The sequence below is a fragment of the Rattus norvegicus genome, chromosome 12 (genome assembly GCF_021556685.1).
Source record: "Rattus norvegicus strain SHRSP/BbbUtx chromosome 12, alternate assembly SHRSP_T2T, whole genome shotgun sequence".
Lineage (NCBI taxonomy): Eukaryota > Metazoa > Chordata > Mammalia > Rodentia > Muridae > Rattus > Rattus norvegicus.
Window position 1 is genome coordinate 50,095,357 of NC_141545.1, and position 13,970 is coordinate 50,109,326.

The following is a 13,970-nucleotide window of genomic DNA, read 5'->3' on the forward strand; positions in this document are numbered from 1 at the left end:
GTTAGGGGCCGTTAAGTGGTCATGGACCACACCACACTTAAAAAGTTGCCTCTCCCTCTACAGGAAGGAGACTTAAAAAAAAAAAAAAGAAAGTCCGGAGAGAATGTTACAATGTAATTAATGACTCTCGCTGAGGACCACACATCTTTCAGGAAGGCAGGAAATAAGGGGGCCCTGAGGACAAGGGGTGGTGAGATCTGTGCCTCAGTAAAATAGCAGAAGAGGCAAACAGAAGCCTCTGAGCAGACTTTGCATAACATTTCTCTTCTCTGAGGTTTGACAGGTTTATTTGGGGGGTGGGGCACAGAACCCACTCCTTCATCTCCCCCTCCCTGGCAAAGAATTCTCCACTCAAACCTTTCTGGGAAGCCACAGGTCAGCTCTACGATAAAAGCTGTTGTCCTCTGAACTAAATTTTATTTCGTCTATGTTAAGGGCCAGCCGACTCCATTTTTCCTTTTCCTTTTTTTTTTTTTTAAGTTAAACAATGCTAGACTTTGATTTATTTCTATGTTGTTCTTTATGGTGTTTTTCTCCTCCCCAGTCATGTCCTCAGCTAAGGGTCAACTTGGTTTTTTTATTTTTTTATTTGTTCATTCTTAATAATCTTAAGACTTGCACATCATGAATAGTTCCCATTGTTTCATGGTATGTTCTGAGAACTGATTGACCATGAAATGTTTCACAGTGTGTTCCAGTAACTGTGATGGTTTGTTTATGCTTGGCCCCGGGGAGTGGTACTATTAGGAGGTGCGGCCCTGTTGGAGGGGGTGTGGTCTCATTAGAGCGGGTGTGGTCTTGTTTGAGGAGGCGTGGTCTTGTTGGAGGAGGTGTGTCACTGTGGGTGTGGGCTTTAAGACCCTATTCCTAGCTGCCCGGAAGCCAGTCTTCTGCTAGCAGCCTTCAGATGAAGATGTAGAACTCTCAGCTCCTCCTGCACCATGCCTGCCTGGATGCTGCCAGGCTCCTGCCTTGATGATAATGGACTCCTGCACCATGCCTGCCTGGATGCTGCCAGGCTCCTGCCTTGATGATAATGGACTGAACCTCTGAACCTGTAAGCCAGCCCCAACTAAATGTCCTTATAAGAGTTGCCTTGGTCATGGTGTCTGCTCACAGCGGTAAAACCCTAAGTGAGACACCGGCTGACCATAAACCTGTAATATGCACCTTTCCTGTGATTATAGAAATAACTGCAAAGTTCCACTCTTGCAATCGTTTGCTTGCAATGAAGAGATTCCTTTGCTTTTGGTCTGAGCTGCTTCCTTCTCCTACCCTCAAGGAGACTGTAAGTTTGGCCTAGCCATAAAAATGATTTTTTTTTTTTTTTACCTTGTAACATCTCAGGCTAGGTCCTGGTTCTCAGCACCGTAACAGTCTATTTAGTTCCGAAGCCTCATAAACCAAGGCAGGAGCTAGAGGTCGCATTTTCTAGGCTGTAGAACTAACAGTCTCGACTGCCTTACCTACACCCTGACTGCTTAACACTGGGTGTCTTTACCTCCTTGGACTGCAGTCTCCTCCCTGTAGGGAACAGAAGTGAACAGGCCACTCAGAGTTGAGTGTCTGGAATCCTGCTGAGAAGCTGCAGTGAGAAGTCAGGTCCTGGATCCCAACTCTGTCTTATTTTGCTGTGTGGCTCTGGCCATACTGATCAGCCTCTCTGTGTTTAGTCACCCCTTTGTAAACTGGTCACACTGCAGCATGCGTGCCATCGTGCCACGGGAGGGTTAGATGGCTTAAGTCTGATAAAGTGCCTCAAGCACACAGCTTGTTAACGGTTCAGTCCCCACCAGGAGTGTCACAAGGCTTAATAAAGGACAGCCTCTGTGGAGCAAGGTCTGGGCAGTTTGCTGAATCCATGGCATACAATTCTTCTCAGGGTGTAGGATCTGCTAGCATGGCTTGGGCAGGTTGGGGACAGGGTGCTGAGAATGAGCACAGAGAAGCTATCTGCTGTCGAGAGGACATCAGCTTCCAGCGGGGTCTCAGCAAAGCCCCTCGTGACCACAGTGCAATTAATCTGTGCATGACTCTCCTCCAGGCCGGGGCCAGGCAGCTCTGCCCAGGCACTGGATGATCCCAGAAAACCAGCTGTACTGGCTGGTTTTGTGTGTCAATGTGATACAAGCTGGAGTTATCACAGAGAAAGGAGTCTCCCTTGAGGAAATGCCTCCATGAGACCCAGCTGTAAGGCATTTTCTCAACTAGTGATCAATGGGGGAGGACCCCCAGCCCACTGTGGATGGTGCTGTCCCTAGGCTGGTAGTCCTGGATTCTATAAGAAAGTAGGGTGAGCAAGCCATGGGGAGCAAGCCAGTAAGCAGCACCCCTCCATGGCCTCTGCATTAGCTCCTGCCTGCAAGTTCCTGCCCTACTTGAGTTCCTGTCCTGACTTCCTTTGGTGAATGAACAGCAATGTGCAAGTGTGAGCTGAATAAACTCTTTCCTCCCAGCTTGCTTCTTGGTCATGATGTTTTGTGCAGGAATAGAAACTCTGAGTAAGACACCAGTGCACCCTCCTCCCTCCTCCCTGGACTATAAATGAGTGGTGTTTGCTCACCAGGACCCTGTATGTAACATCAGATCGGTGGGACTGCCTGCTAGGGATAGGATGCATATGCAAATTGTAAACAGGTGTCTGCTGCTTACCCCCTCGGTTGTGTCAAACAAGAGTGGGGGCTGCCTTGTGTGCACTTTTGCTGTTGACACATCTATGCAGTGTGCACCTGCCCATCTACATCACCATTATCACCACAACCACCACCATCACCATCACCACCATTGTCCCAGTTTTCTTCTCTGGTGCTGTGATAAAACACTGGCCAGTGAAATGTCTCTTTGGCTAACACATCCCAATTACTGTCAACAACCGAGGGAGGTGAAGGTGGGCACTCCAGCAGGAGCAGAAGCCGGAACCACAGAGGAAACTGTTTTCTGGTTTGCTCAGCCTGTTTCCTACACAACCCAAGATCATCTGCTTAGGGATGGCACCACCCACAGTGGGCTAGAACTTCTCACCTCAATCATTAGTAAAGACAGCACCTATGTGCAATCTGATGGGGACGCCCCTCAACTGAGATCCCCTCCTCCCAGACACATCTAAGCTTGTGACCGAACTAACAACACAGCTGTGGCCATCACCTCATGGTCCCCTCTATTCCCATATTCACTGTCTTCATCCTCACCACCCCAGCCATTGCCATCCCTGGCGTCCATGTGGGCAGTAGAGATAAAAGGTCAGTGAGGGCTCCACTGGCAAAGGGAAGAGGCGAAAAGGGAGATGGAGTTTGGGGGGAAAGGGGAGAAGGGGGAAGGAGGAACGAGGAGGAGGAGGAAGAAGAGGAGGAGGAGAAGCAGCAGCAGCTTTAGGCACACTGACAGAACTCTTGAGACCAAAAAGGACCTTGGAGGTCAACCATCTATAGCTTCATTTCTCACAAGAAGAAACCGAGGCCTGTGTGGGATCACACACTGGGTCTGTGCTGGAGAAGAGACCCTGGGCTGCCTCTCTACCCAACATCACAGCTTCTGCTATCAGCAAAGAGCTGCCTTGGAGGGACAGACTCTGGCTTGTTAGAACCTCCCTCCAGGCACTTCCTGTCTCATTCCAGCAGCCCTCAGCCTCACTGCCCGCTCAGGGACCCCCTGGCCAGGACACATCAGTGGAGCTGCTCTCCTTACCTTGGACCTGTGTCTGGTACACAATGAAGTAGCTGGGGGTCCCACAGCTCTCGAACTCCTCCGCGCTGCACTTCTGGGCGCACAGTTGCTCATCCTCCCGGTCATGAAGAGGGAACCGTGTGGTGGGAAAGCCGCAGTGGCAGGCGGTGCCCGCGAGGGCTGCCAGGGGGAACTCCTGGGCAGGAGAGCACAGCGAGAGTCACCCAGTCAGTCCTGGTGCAGCCCAAGCATCCTCTTCCCCAGACCTGGCGGCTAGACTCCCTCCTGGTTCTTGTGCTGCTTGTTTATCTGATCCCTTACCAGAAATAAGACTTCAGGAGAGACTTGGTATTCATAACCAGGAAGGGCAGGGAAGAAGCAGGTGCCTGCACAGCACATTCCCAGGTGACAAAGGGAGACCCACAGAAAGTGCCAGCTCTTCCCATCTGCCCGGGCTCCACGGTGAGGTCAAAAACATTGCAGGAAAGTACTATGTGGGGATTGAACATCTGGACCCTTTGCTTTCCCTCAGCGGTCATCATAGCAACCCCTCACACAGCATCAGTACCAAATTGGGGGTTAGAAGCCACCCAGAGCTGCTGTAAAGGAGTCAGGACGTGCAGAGCCTTGCTGGCCCAGGAAGACCCCTGAGTGTCCTGAGATCCAGGTATCCACAGGTTGTGCTGGAGCCCAACCCCAGTGGTACTAGGTGGCTAGTGCGGTAAATTCGGTCAGTGCCACCTTCTCCAGCAAAAGGGATTCATCGAGGGCCCTGGTAGAGAGTGTCAGACTGTGCTGATGCTTTTCCCCTGGAGCATGTGCCCCTGTCCATCTTGGCTCTGTCTTTCCTGTGACAATGCCACATAGTGCACGTCCTGGGAAGCTCTGTCAAAATCTGCCCTGTAAATTATCAGCTGACTGGGCACCTGTATGCATGCCACAGTGCACAACTTGCAGAAACCGGTTTTCTCCTCCTACCATGTTTGGGAATCAAACTCAGGTCTTCAGGCTTGGTGGCAAGCCGCCTTACCCACTGAGCCATCTTGCTGGCCCAAACCTGTGCCTTTAAATCCAAAAGGACAGAGATGTATGCTTGGGCATATAAGAGCTGCCTTGGGATATGCCTCTGTCCCGTTGGCTTCTAAACAAGACACAGCCAGGACATCTCCCTGGGTCCAGGAAGATTCAAGAGAGAAAATCATACATCCCACCCAGTGAGTTCTACCCACAGGTCTCTCTTCCTTCTAAGACACTCTACAGGGGCTTCAGAGAGAAAGGTAGCACATAGTGGAGTCCCACTGGGCCACCCTGGGCTACTGCTAATGATGTTGCTTAACCAGGAGAGCTTATATTCCTCCCTCAGCTATCCTCAGCCTCCTACTCCCTCACCGTGAGACACACTCCTTCCGCTCTGCAGCTCTACTGCCTTGAACTCACGAACCAACAGATTACTATGTCATAGGTCTAGGTCCCATGACATACTATGACCTCATCATCGGTCACGACCTGTGACCCTGTCTGTTCTGAGGGAGGCACTAATGCTCCTTAGTGGCCCCGGCCACCCTGCCCTTGCACCCCAAGAGCAGTGAGCAGCCCCAGCTTACCTTTTCTGTGCAGAGGTCCACGCACTTGTCCACAGACATGTTCGGCATGGCGACTGTCACGGGCAAGGCCAGGGAAAGGTTGTTGGGTCGCCGGAAGCAGCCTCTGAACACGGCACTACCATCTGAGGAGCCAGGGGAAACCGAACTGTCAGACCCAGCTACGGCTCTCTCGAGCATCAACCTGACTGCATCTGGAACCAATTAAATTCCAGTAGCTGGGCGAGCATACAAGGGGTTTTCCTGATTGGATCACTTGAGGTGGGAAGATCCACCCAAAATCTGAGTGCGCTGGCTGGTATTGTGTGTCAACTTGACACAGGCTGGAGTTATCAGAAAGGAGCCTCCCTTGAGGAAATATCTCCATGAGATCCAGCTGTAAGGCATTTTCTCAACTAGTGATCAAGGGTGGGCCAGTCCCACTGTGGGTGGAGCCATCCCTAGGCTTGTCCTGGGTTCTATGAGAAAGCAGGTTGAGCAAGTCATGGGGAGCAAGCCAGTAAGCAGCACCCCTCCACAGCCTGTGCATCAGCTCCTGCCTCCAAGTTCCTGCCCTGTGTGAGTTCCAGTCCTGACTTCCTTTGGTGATGAACAGCAATGTGGAAGTGTAAGCCAAATTGCCCTCCAGCTTGCTCCTTGGTCATGATGTTTTGTGCAGGAATACAAACCCTGACTAAGACCCTGGGCCACACCTCTGGTATCAGCCCTCATAAAAGAAATGTGGAAGAGGAAAGCTTTTCCCTGCTTGTCCCCCCACACCCCTGCTCTCCCTGGCAAGCTCATCCACCCTGCTGCTGAGGCATTCTCTCACCGTTACTAGAATCTACTTCTTCGGAATCTCAATGTAGACCGAAGCTCTCCAGAATTCTCTAGGACTACAGAGCTGGACTGGGACTGTTGACACCCAGCCTCATGGATCGAACAACTACCCTATCCTTAGCTCTTCTGTCAGGAGGTGGCCATTGTTGAACTACTCAGACCACAGCCAGGAGATCACTAAGGCACTCTAATAAATCCCCTTCTGGAAGGAAGACCTAGAAGCCCAAAGAAGGCAGAATTTGCCCGAGGTCACATAGCACGCCAAAGCAGAGAGGAAAAGAATGGGCCGGTTCCCAGTGAGTGAGCTCAGTATTTCAAGGGAGTCTCCTCTGTCCCAGCGTCTATGTCAACAGGTGACTGAGATGGGTTCTCTGTGGGCCACCATAACCCCCTTTTCTCTTAGCCTCCCTGTGCCTCATTCATGAAACATGGCGTACAGGGGTTTCTACACTCGTATCAGAAGGACACGGCTATAGGATCTTGGAAGCAAAGCTCCCAGCAGTTCTAGTATACTGTCCTTCCATTCCCAGAGTTCCCTTACATCCCCATGCGGGGCTTTAGGGGACAGTTCCTAGACCTCAGAAATCTCTGCCAATCCAAGTAGACACCTACGGGCTGCAAGAGCTGATATTTTGGCAGGGGATGGGGAGGGGACTCTCTTTAAGATCCTTAACCTGGAAGTGCAATTGTTTAGTAGAAAGCCTAGGTCCCACTGCTGGGTCCCCAAGAGAAATCACCCCCAAAAGAGAACACCTGGAACTGTGGTCCGAGGCAAACGTATAAGCCTACTTACAATGTTTTCTTTAATCCTCCCCACAATGAATATGCATTTTATGTAGCTAGGAAAAGTGGTACGCGGCCCCTGGGATCTGTCCCAAGGTTCCTGAAGCATGTTTTAAAACTCAGATCTCTGCTTCCTTGCACTGTTGGGAACTAAACTCAGCCGAGGCTTGCTTAGAGCAGGCAAGCACTCTACCCCTGAGCTATACCCCTAGCCCTTCATTGCTCAGATCTTGAATACAATGTATCTTCCCAGAGACACAGTCACAACAAAGAACCTAAATCTTGAGCACAGAAACAGGGGCAGGTGGTGCTTGCACAGGCCCTACTATGTGTCCCTAACACAGTCCCTACTATGTGCCTGCACCCTGATGAGTACTACACAGAGATGCCAACATGTCCCACTTAATAAAAACTCTCTGCAAGGGGGTCTAGCGATGTGGCTTGGCTGGATGCACGAAACCCAGTTCCATCTCCAGCGCCGAATAAACCAGACATGGGGACCGAAGATTGCAATCCAGTACTTGGGAGGCAGAGGCAGCAAGATCAGAAGTTCAAGGCCATCCTTGGCTGTACAGTAAATCTGAGAGCAGCTATAGAACAAAGCAACCCCAGCCCTCTCACAACCCCACGACCCCACCCCTCTTACACACACACACACACACCAAAGCCCACAAGAGGCGAACTCCTTACGGTAAACTAAACCTGGTCTGTGGACAGGGATGCCGGCATTCTCTCCCAGCTGTTTTCAGAAACAGTCTGGCCTCAGGAAAGCAAAAGGGAGGTATGAAGGCTGCAGGCCTCCAGCTCTGCGGATCTGGGAGTGTTACAGTGCAGACCCATGTTCCTGGGCGTGCACAGGACACACCTGCTCAGGTTTACGGGGTGGAAAAGGATGAAGAGTTACTTCCACACAGCGAGTGGGATGTTCAAGAATAACACGTGTGAGTTTTAGGTCTCTGAGCTGTTTACACTGGCATTGGCCCACAGCAAAGACACGTGTTTGGCTTGCAGGATGGTTCTTACATCATGCCGGGGCATATGCTGTCTCATATCTCCCTGTCTTTGGTCCTTTTTGGTAGGGGAGGGGTTGGAGGCCCCAATGTTCTTATGTCTGTACCGGGAGCGTCGTTGTGAAGAAGCTGTGAGCTGTGGCAGCTCTGCCTCCTTGCCTGCTGTACTGAGACTGAGAACAAGGGGAAAGAGTCCCAGCCTGGACATGAGGAGTCCAGACGGCCAAGGGTAGGGAGAGAGCGTGAGGGCTTTGTAGCCCAGTGCTCAGAGGGGAAATCTTCTTTGATGTTTACCAGCTGCCCATGAATGGAGCCCAGGGAGGAGGGCTGAACAGGGAGCCCTGATTCTGAAATCGAGGTCTGCAGAGTCTGAAGGAGCCAGAGACAGCATCTGGGGAGCAGGTGCAGGGGGCCGCAGGCTGGGAGTTGGCTCTCAGAGCAGCCAGTCACCAGGATATAGGATCTTCCTGCTCTGAGCCCCTGGGTAAGAGTGGAGCCACAGCGGAGCTCCTCATGACCAGTGAAGATAGGCGAGCCTTCTAAGTCAGCAAGGAGAGGGGCTAGCTGACTCTCAGGAGCCTGGCAGAGGCCATTTCTCTCTTTAAGTGGCTGTCCTTTTTAGCTTAGTCAGCTGGACACTAAACATGCCAATGGTGGCTGAGATCTTGGGTCTTTCCACTGCCCTCCTTCCCTGATCTTTGATATGGGGTCACATGACTGTCTGCCTAGTGCCTCTTACATTTGAAAATAGAAGTGAGTTGACCCCCGGCTCCCTTGGCCTTCCTGTGGTGTAAAAATATCTGGATTTCCACAGCACTAGGATGATGTTTTCTTGTTGGGAAAAAAAAAAAAAAAGACCTCTGGAGCCCAGCGCAAAAGGGATCAACCTTGAGCCAGATGGACTGGGTGCAGATGCTTGATGTATCCGATTTAGCAGATCGAGATGGCCATCTTCAGTTTTCATAGAGCCTCAGTTTTCCTCATCTGTGAATGGGGTCTCCCTCTCCTTCACATGAGTACTTAAGAGACTCAGTACAGCAACTGTCAGTGCCCCTTTAATATACAGCCCATCCCAGGACAGGATGAGGGTGACCGGACACTATTGCAGATTGTGACACTTCCTAGTCACGTTGCAATGGTGGCCGCGACAGGGGCTTGCTGTGTGCATCATGTTGGGCATATTCCATTCTCCTTCACTGTGAGGGCATCAGTACTGTTACCCTATTTTACATGCGGAGAGCCCAAGACGTCGAAGGACCCCATCTCCAGTTCCCACAGCCACAGGGAGCAGAGCTAGCCGTTGCCTCTGGTCTTCTTGTACATCAAGAAGCCTCCTCTGCTTCTCCGAGTGAGGTGAGCCTATGCTCAGTTCTAAGGTGGGGCACCGGAGACTCCATGCCAGCCACACTTATTTCCCAGAATTCTTCTCGGGCTCCGCAGCAGGATACCGGGAGGGCCGCCGAAGCCTGTGCCCCCGAAGCCTGTGCCCCACATTTTGACAATGTCGGCTTGTACTGGCAGTCTAGCAGGGGCGTGCGTGACCCAGTAGCTTGAACTTGTTCTAGGAAGACTTGAGCAGGCAATGGTGTGCTGACACTCGTTTGCTGGGGGGCAGCTGCAAGAGTCGGAGGCCCTGTCACTTCATTGTTCTGTAAATATCTCCGGGAATCAGCTCAGAGGCAGACACGGAGGAGTCTTCCTTGGTCTGAAAGAGGACACCACCCCCTGGGTAATCAGGCCAAGTTCCACTGCATTGAAGATGCTGGCTGGGGGATACCGCTAGCTGGAGCTATTCTCAGCCAATGAATTACCTACAGTCAGAGACACACTGAATTACACAAAGAGCCTCCCTGACCAGGAGGGGGTTCGAGGCGGCTATTTTTAGACATCATCAGAAGGTCCTGTGGATGTTGGATATCCAAGCAGCTTGAACTGCGGAGCTCTCAGAGCAAACTCAGAGACTCCGTCAGGAGCACCGTGCACCATGATGATGCTGTCTAGGCTGTCACTTGCTTGGTGGCCTCAGTGATGTCTGGAGCTGTCCCCAGTTTACAGACAATGGTCAGAGACTCGGAATGGACCTGCAGCTTGGCCAGAGTCAGTGTAGACGCAAGCTGAGCCCACCTGTTAAAACTGGTCCTGTCTCCCAGGGCTGTGAGATTCCCCAGTGCCCTATGTTAGCGTTTTAGCAGAGAAGGAGCTGAGAAGCTACATCCAAAGAGACATGAGATTCCTGGACAAGCTGGAGGCGTGGAAGGAAGTACCAGTAAGCGATAAACAACAAAAGGCTCAGAATCTTCCTTCCAACTCTCAGAGATGGGAATCTACAGAGCTAACAGTCATGGGCAGAACTCACTATCCAGACTGGGATGTATTCACTGGGTATTGAGAGCTTTGGTTTTGCTGTGAATTTTATAATGCCTCATCAAGGTAGAAGAGAGGGCAAAGGTCAGAGTAGCAGGGGGAGGGTGAAGAAGGAGCCCTAAGAAAAGGAGAGAGGAAGGAGCTGAAGGAGGGAAAATGAGATCAGCCCAGGGATTGCTGGGTGGCAGTCCTGAGATTTGAATTGCACCCAAGGGCAATCAGCACCGTGGACAGCCACCCAAGGAGACTCAGGATCTCTCTGCACAGCCCTCTGAATCCTCTCCACCAGGAATCCTGCAAGCATCCTCAGGCAGACACACTCTTTTGTGACCTCCTATAAAATCACAATGTTCTCCACCACCAGCTGGTCTGTCCCTTGGGGGAAGAAAGCGAAACTCAACGGCACATTTAGCAAACTGTTGTGACAAATGTAATCTCACCAAGAAGATAGCCCATTTCTTGCTTCTTTTGTATGTACCAAGAGTGAATCCCTGTGCCCTGGAGTCTGTGTCAAGACAGGAAGGCAGGGCACCTGCAGGGACTGGCCCAGCCCACCTCTGAATGTCTTCATTACTGCAGAAGCAACTAATCTCCTTACAGGCCCCACCAGGGTGGCACTTAGGAAATAAATGCCCCCGTAGGACCTTCTGCTTGGAAATATTCTCTGTGAGTTCTCAAGGATGGAGTCTTGTCTCTGCTCTTTTCATTTCCTGGAAAGGGTGCTCATGTTACTAGCTATGTCACCCCTGCCAAGTTTGCCAAGAGTCCGAGACTTAGAAGACACCTTTCTGAGTTGTTTATGGCTAATGGAGATCCCAGGTATGGGAGTCAAAGGTACTTTGGAGTCAAGGCAAAGGCAGCAGAGATGACAAAAATCTTAGAGCCAGGAGACAGAAAAGGGAGTCAGGGGTCAGGGGCTGGGGAAGAGGAGTCAGGCTGAAGCTGAGTCCTTGCAGAGACGTTCCAGCTGGGTGTCAAAACCGGTTTCCAGCCACTTGCAGTTCCCAGAAGGCACCAGGACATCAGGAAGCTGTGTCTGTTGTGTCTGATCTGCACCCGGGCTTTTTAATGTGCAGCCCCTCTTGCCTAGATTTCCCTGGGTTCCTCAGTAGTGTGTCTCAGGTCTGGGTGTCCTTCTGTCTCTACCAGGCAAAGCTTAATCCACGGTCTGAGGACCCCACCAAATGCACTCTCTTCTTCGGTGTCTCCCAAGGGTGTTCCACAGAGCTACTTCTGCTCTCTGCACCTCTGCTTCCACAAGTTTATAATGGAGACACGAGGAAGCCGTTTCCAGCAAGGCCTCTGCTGAATCTAGAAGTTGCTTCTGGCTGAGTGATGCTCTCTTGTTCCCCTCAACCCTCCTGAGAAGAGGATTCCACTTGAGTGTCCCCTTTCCTTGGCTCTCCTCCAAGATTGAATCAACCCAGCTGGCATCCGACCGTTACCCCAGGACTGTGGCCGCCTTGGAAGATCGGCTGCACATCTCGCATCGAGTCTACACGAGAGTACGCAGTGTCCTACTTCAGAGTCTCCACACGCCACTCTGCTGACTGGGAGCCAGCAGGCATCTTGGCTGGACATCTGGTCAACTGTCTGCCTTCTTACCCACGCCACCTCCATTCCAGTCTCAGGGGAAGCAGCCTTGAGGTTCATAATAAAGGTTGGCCTTTCCTTTAGTCATCCAGTGGGAGGCTTCACAACTTGCACACCACACTGGAAACATCTCTCGGGGGAGGGGGAGTCCTTAGAGCAGTGGTTCTCAACCTGTGGGTCACGACCCCTTTAGGGGCGTAATGGCCCTTTCCCAGGGGAGTCATATATCAGATATCATGCATATCAGACATTCCCATTATGATGTATAACAGTGGCAAAATTACAGTTACAAAGTAGCAATGAAAATGTTATGGTTGGAGGTCACCACAACATGAGGGACTGACTGTGTTAAAGGGCCACAGCATAGAGCTGGAGAGACGGCTCAGAGGTTAAGAGCACTGTCTGCTCTTCCAGAGGTCCTGAGTTCAATTCCTAGCAACCACGTGGTGGCTCACAACCATCTGTAATCAGGTCTGGCGCCCTCTTCTTGCCTGCAGGTGTACATGCAGGCAGAAAGCTGTATGATGTATACATAATAAATAAATGTTTAAAAAAAAAAGGGCCACAGCATAAGGAAGGTTGAGAACCACTGACCTAGAAGATGCACAGTTCCTCAGTAGAAACAGCCCCATCTCCTTCTGGACACAGCACAACAGAAAGAAGCTTTCCTTGGCTGGTACAGTGCTCCACCCAGGGGACCTTTACTTCCACAGAGATAGGCAGACTGGGCAGGAGGGTGCATCCCCACCACTCAGTCCTCCCACTCAGTCCTCCCTACAAGTGTAGAGCCCATCTTGCACAGGAGATCCCACCACCTGTGCCTGTCACACACCACATCCTGCTGAGAAGCCTTTGATCCAAGTGCAACACCAGAGAACCAGAAGGGGGCCTCTCGGATGATCCAGTTAGCAAGGCACAACACCTACAACTCTCCCACCATCCTGGCTGCATCCACCGTTGGCAGCCGCATCCTGTCAGTGCCTGCAATGCTTGAGGCTGTCTCTTCAGGTGGCTGAAGCGCCACCATTATCAGAACTTGATTATCAGTACAAATGAGGCCAATCCTGAGGACGGGCAATCTGCCCTTTAGTTAGAACCTAGTCTCAAGGACGGTCAGGCCCAAACCCGCTGCACTGGCTTCCTCCAGCTGGGGTTTCCCACCTCTGCGCTTTGCCAGCTCAACCTTCAGACCTGAACAGAGGTGCAGGCGGCACATCTGCAAATCGGTGGCACGCTCTCCCCTGTCTGCAGCAGGGCCAAGCTTGCACGATGCTACTACCAAGGTCCAGGATCTCAAGCCATCGACTGTGATAGAGACACCCACGGAGGAAGTGCCCCACCCCTACAGCCAAGTGCGAAGCTGCAGCCAAACACACCCGTGTGTTCTCGTCTCCCTGGACAGAGGGTGGGAGCTACGGAGAGACAGCCTGGAACGGCCTGTGGGCATCTTAGGGGTGTAGAACCCAGCTGTGCCTCAGGCCTGTCATCCCGGCTACCCTGGAGGCTGAGGCTTTGGGAAGGACTGTGGGACAACGACCACAGAAGAGATATCTCCTGCCTCTCCCCCCACATCCTCTCCTTGGTTTGAAAACTGCAGAGTTTTCCCAGCAAGGCTCCAGCTGGGAACACTGATGGGCCCTGGGGATCTTTCTAAAGAGCAGGAAGGTCTGAACTGGAGAAGTTCCCCCCACTGCTCATGGGCTTTGTGACTAAGGTTACTTACCTCAGATGGGAGCATCTAAAAGCACGGTCTTGTGCTTTCTTCCCTCCCTCTTTCCCTCCCTCCCTTCCTTTTTATCTTGTGGTGCTGGAGACTGACCCGGGGACCTCGTGCATGACAGGCAGGTACTCTACCACTGAGCTATAATCCCAACACCCTCCCAAACCCTGAAACTTGTTCTGTGACTGGTTCTCACTGTTGCCTAGGCTGCCCTTGACTTGGAAGAATCCCCCACAAGCCTCCCCAGTAGCAGGACTGCCAGGCCCATGTCACTAAGCTTAGCACTCCTCCTGCCTGTTTCAGGGGTCACCATGAAGATGACATGAGCTAGTCCATACCCAGCGCTCAGAAAGGGACAAGGGGTTTGTGCCCTTACGGTCTTGGCTACTACCTTGCCCTAGGTATCACAGACAATTT

The 13,970-nt window shown here is 51.8% G+C and overlaps 1 protein-coding gene across 6 annotated transcripts in view; it reads right to left on the reverse strand.

The window, feature by feature from the left end:
* The window catches only part of Wscd2 (WSC domain sialate O sulfotransferase 2), a 94,385-nt gene that overhangs the window by 16,410 nt on the left and 64,005 nt on the right, over positions 1-13,970 (reverse strand). For all 6 annotated transcript variants that reach the window (NM_001271178.2, XM_087578994.1, XM_087578993.1 and 3 more), the window contains 2 exon segments: positions 3,685-3,859; positions 5,268-5,389. In NM_001271178.2, the coding sequence (NP_001258107.2) occupies positions 3,685-3,859; positions 5,268-5,389 (297 nt within the window).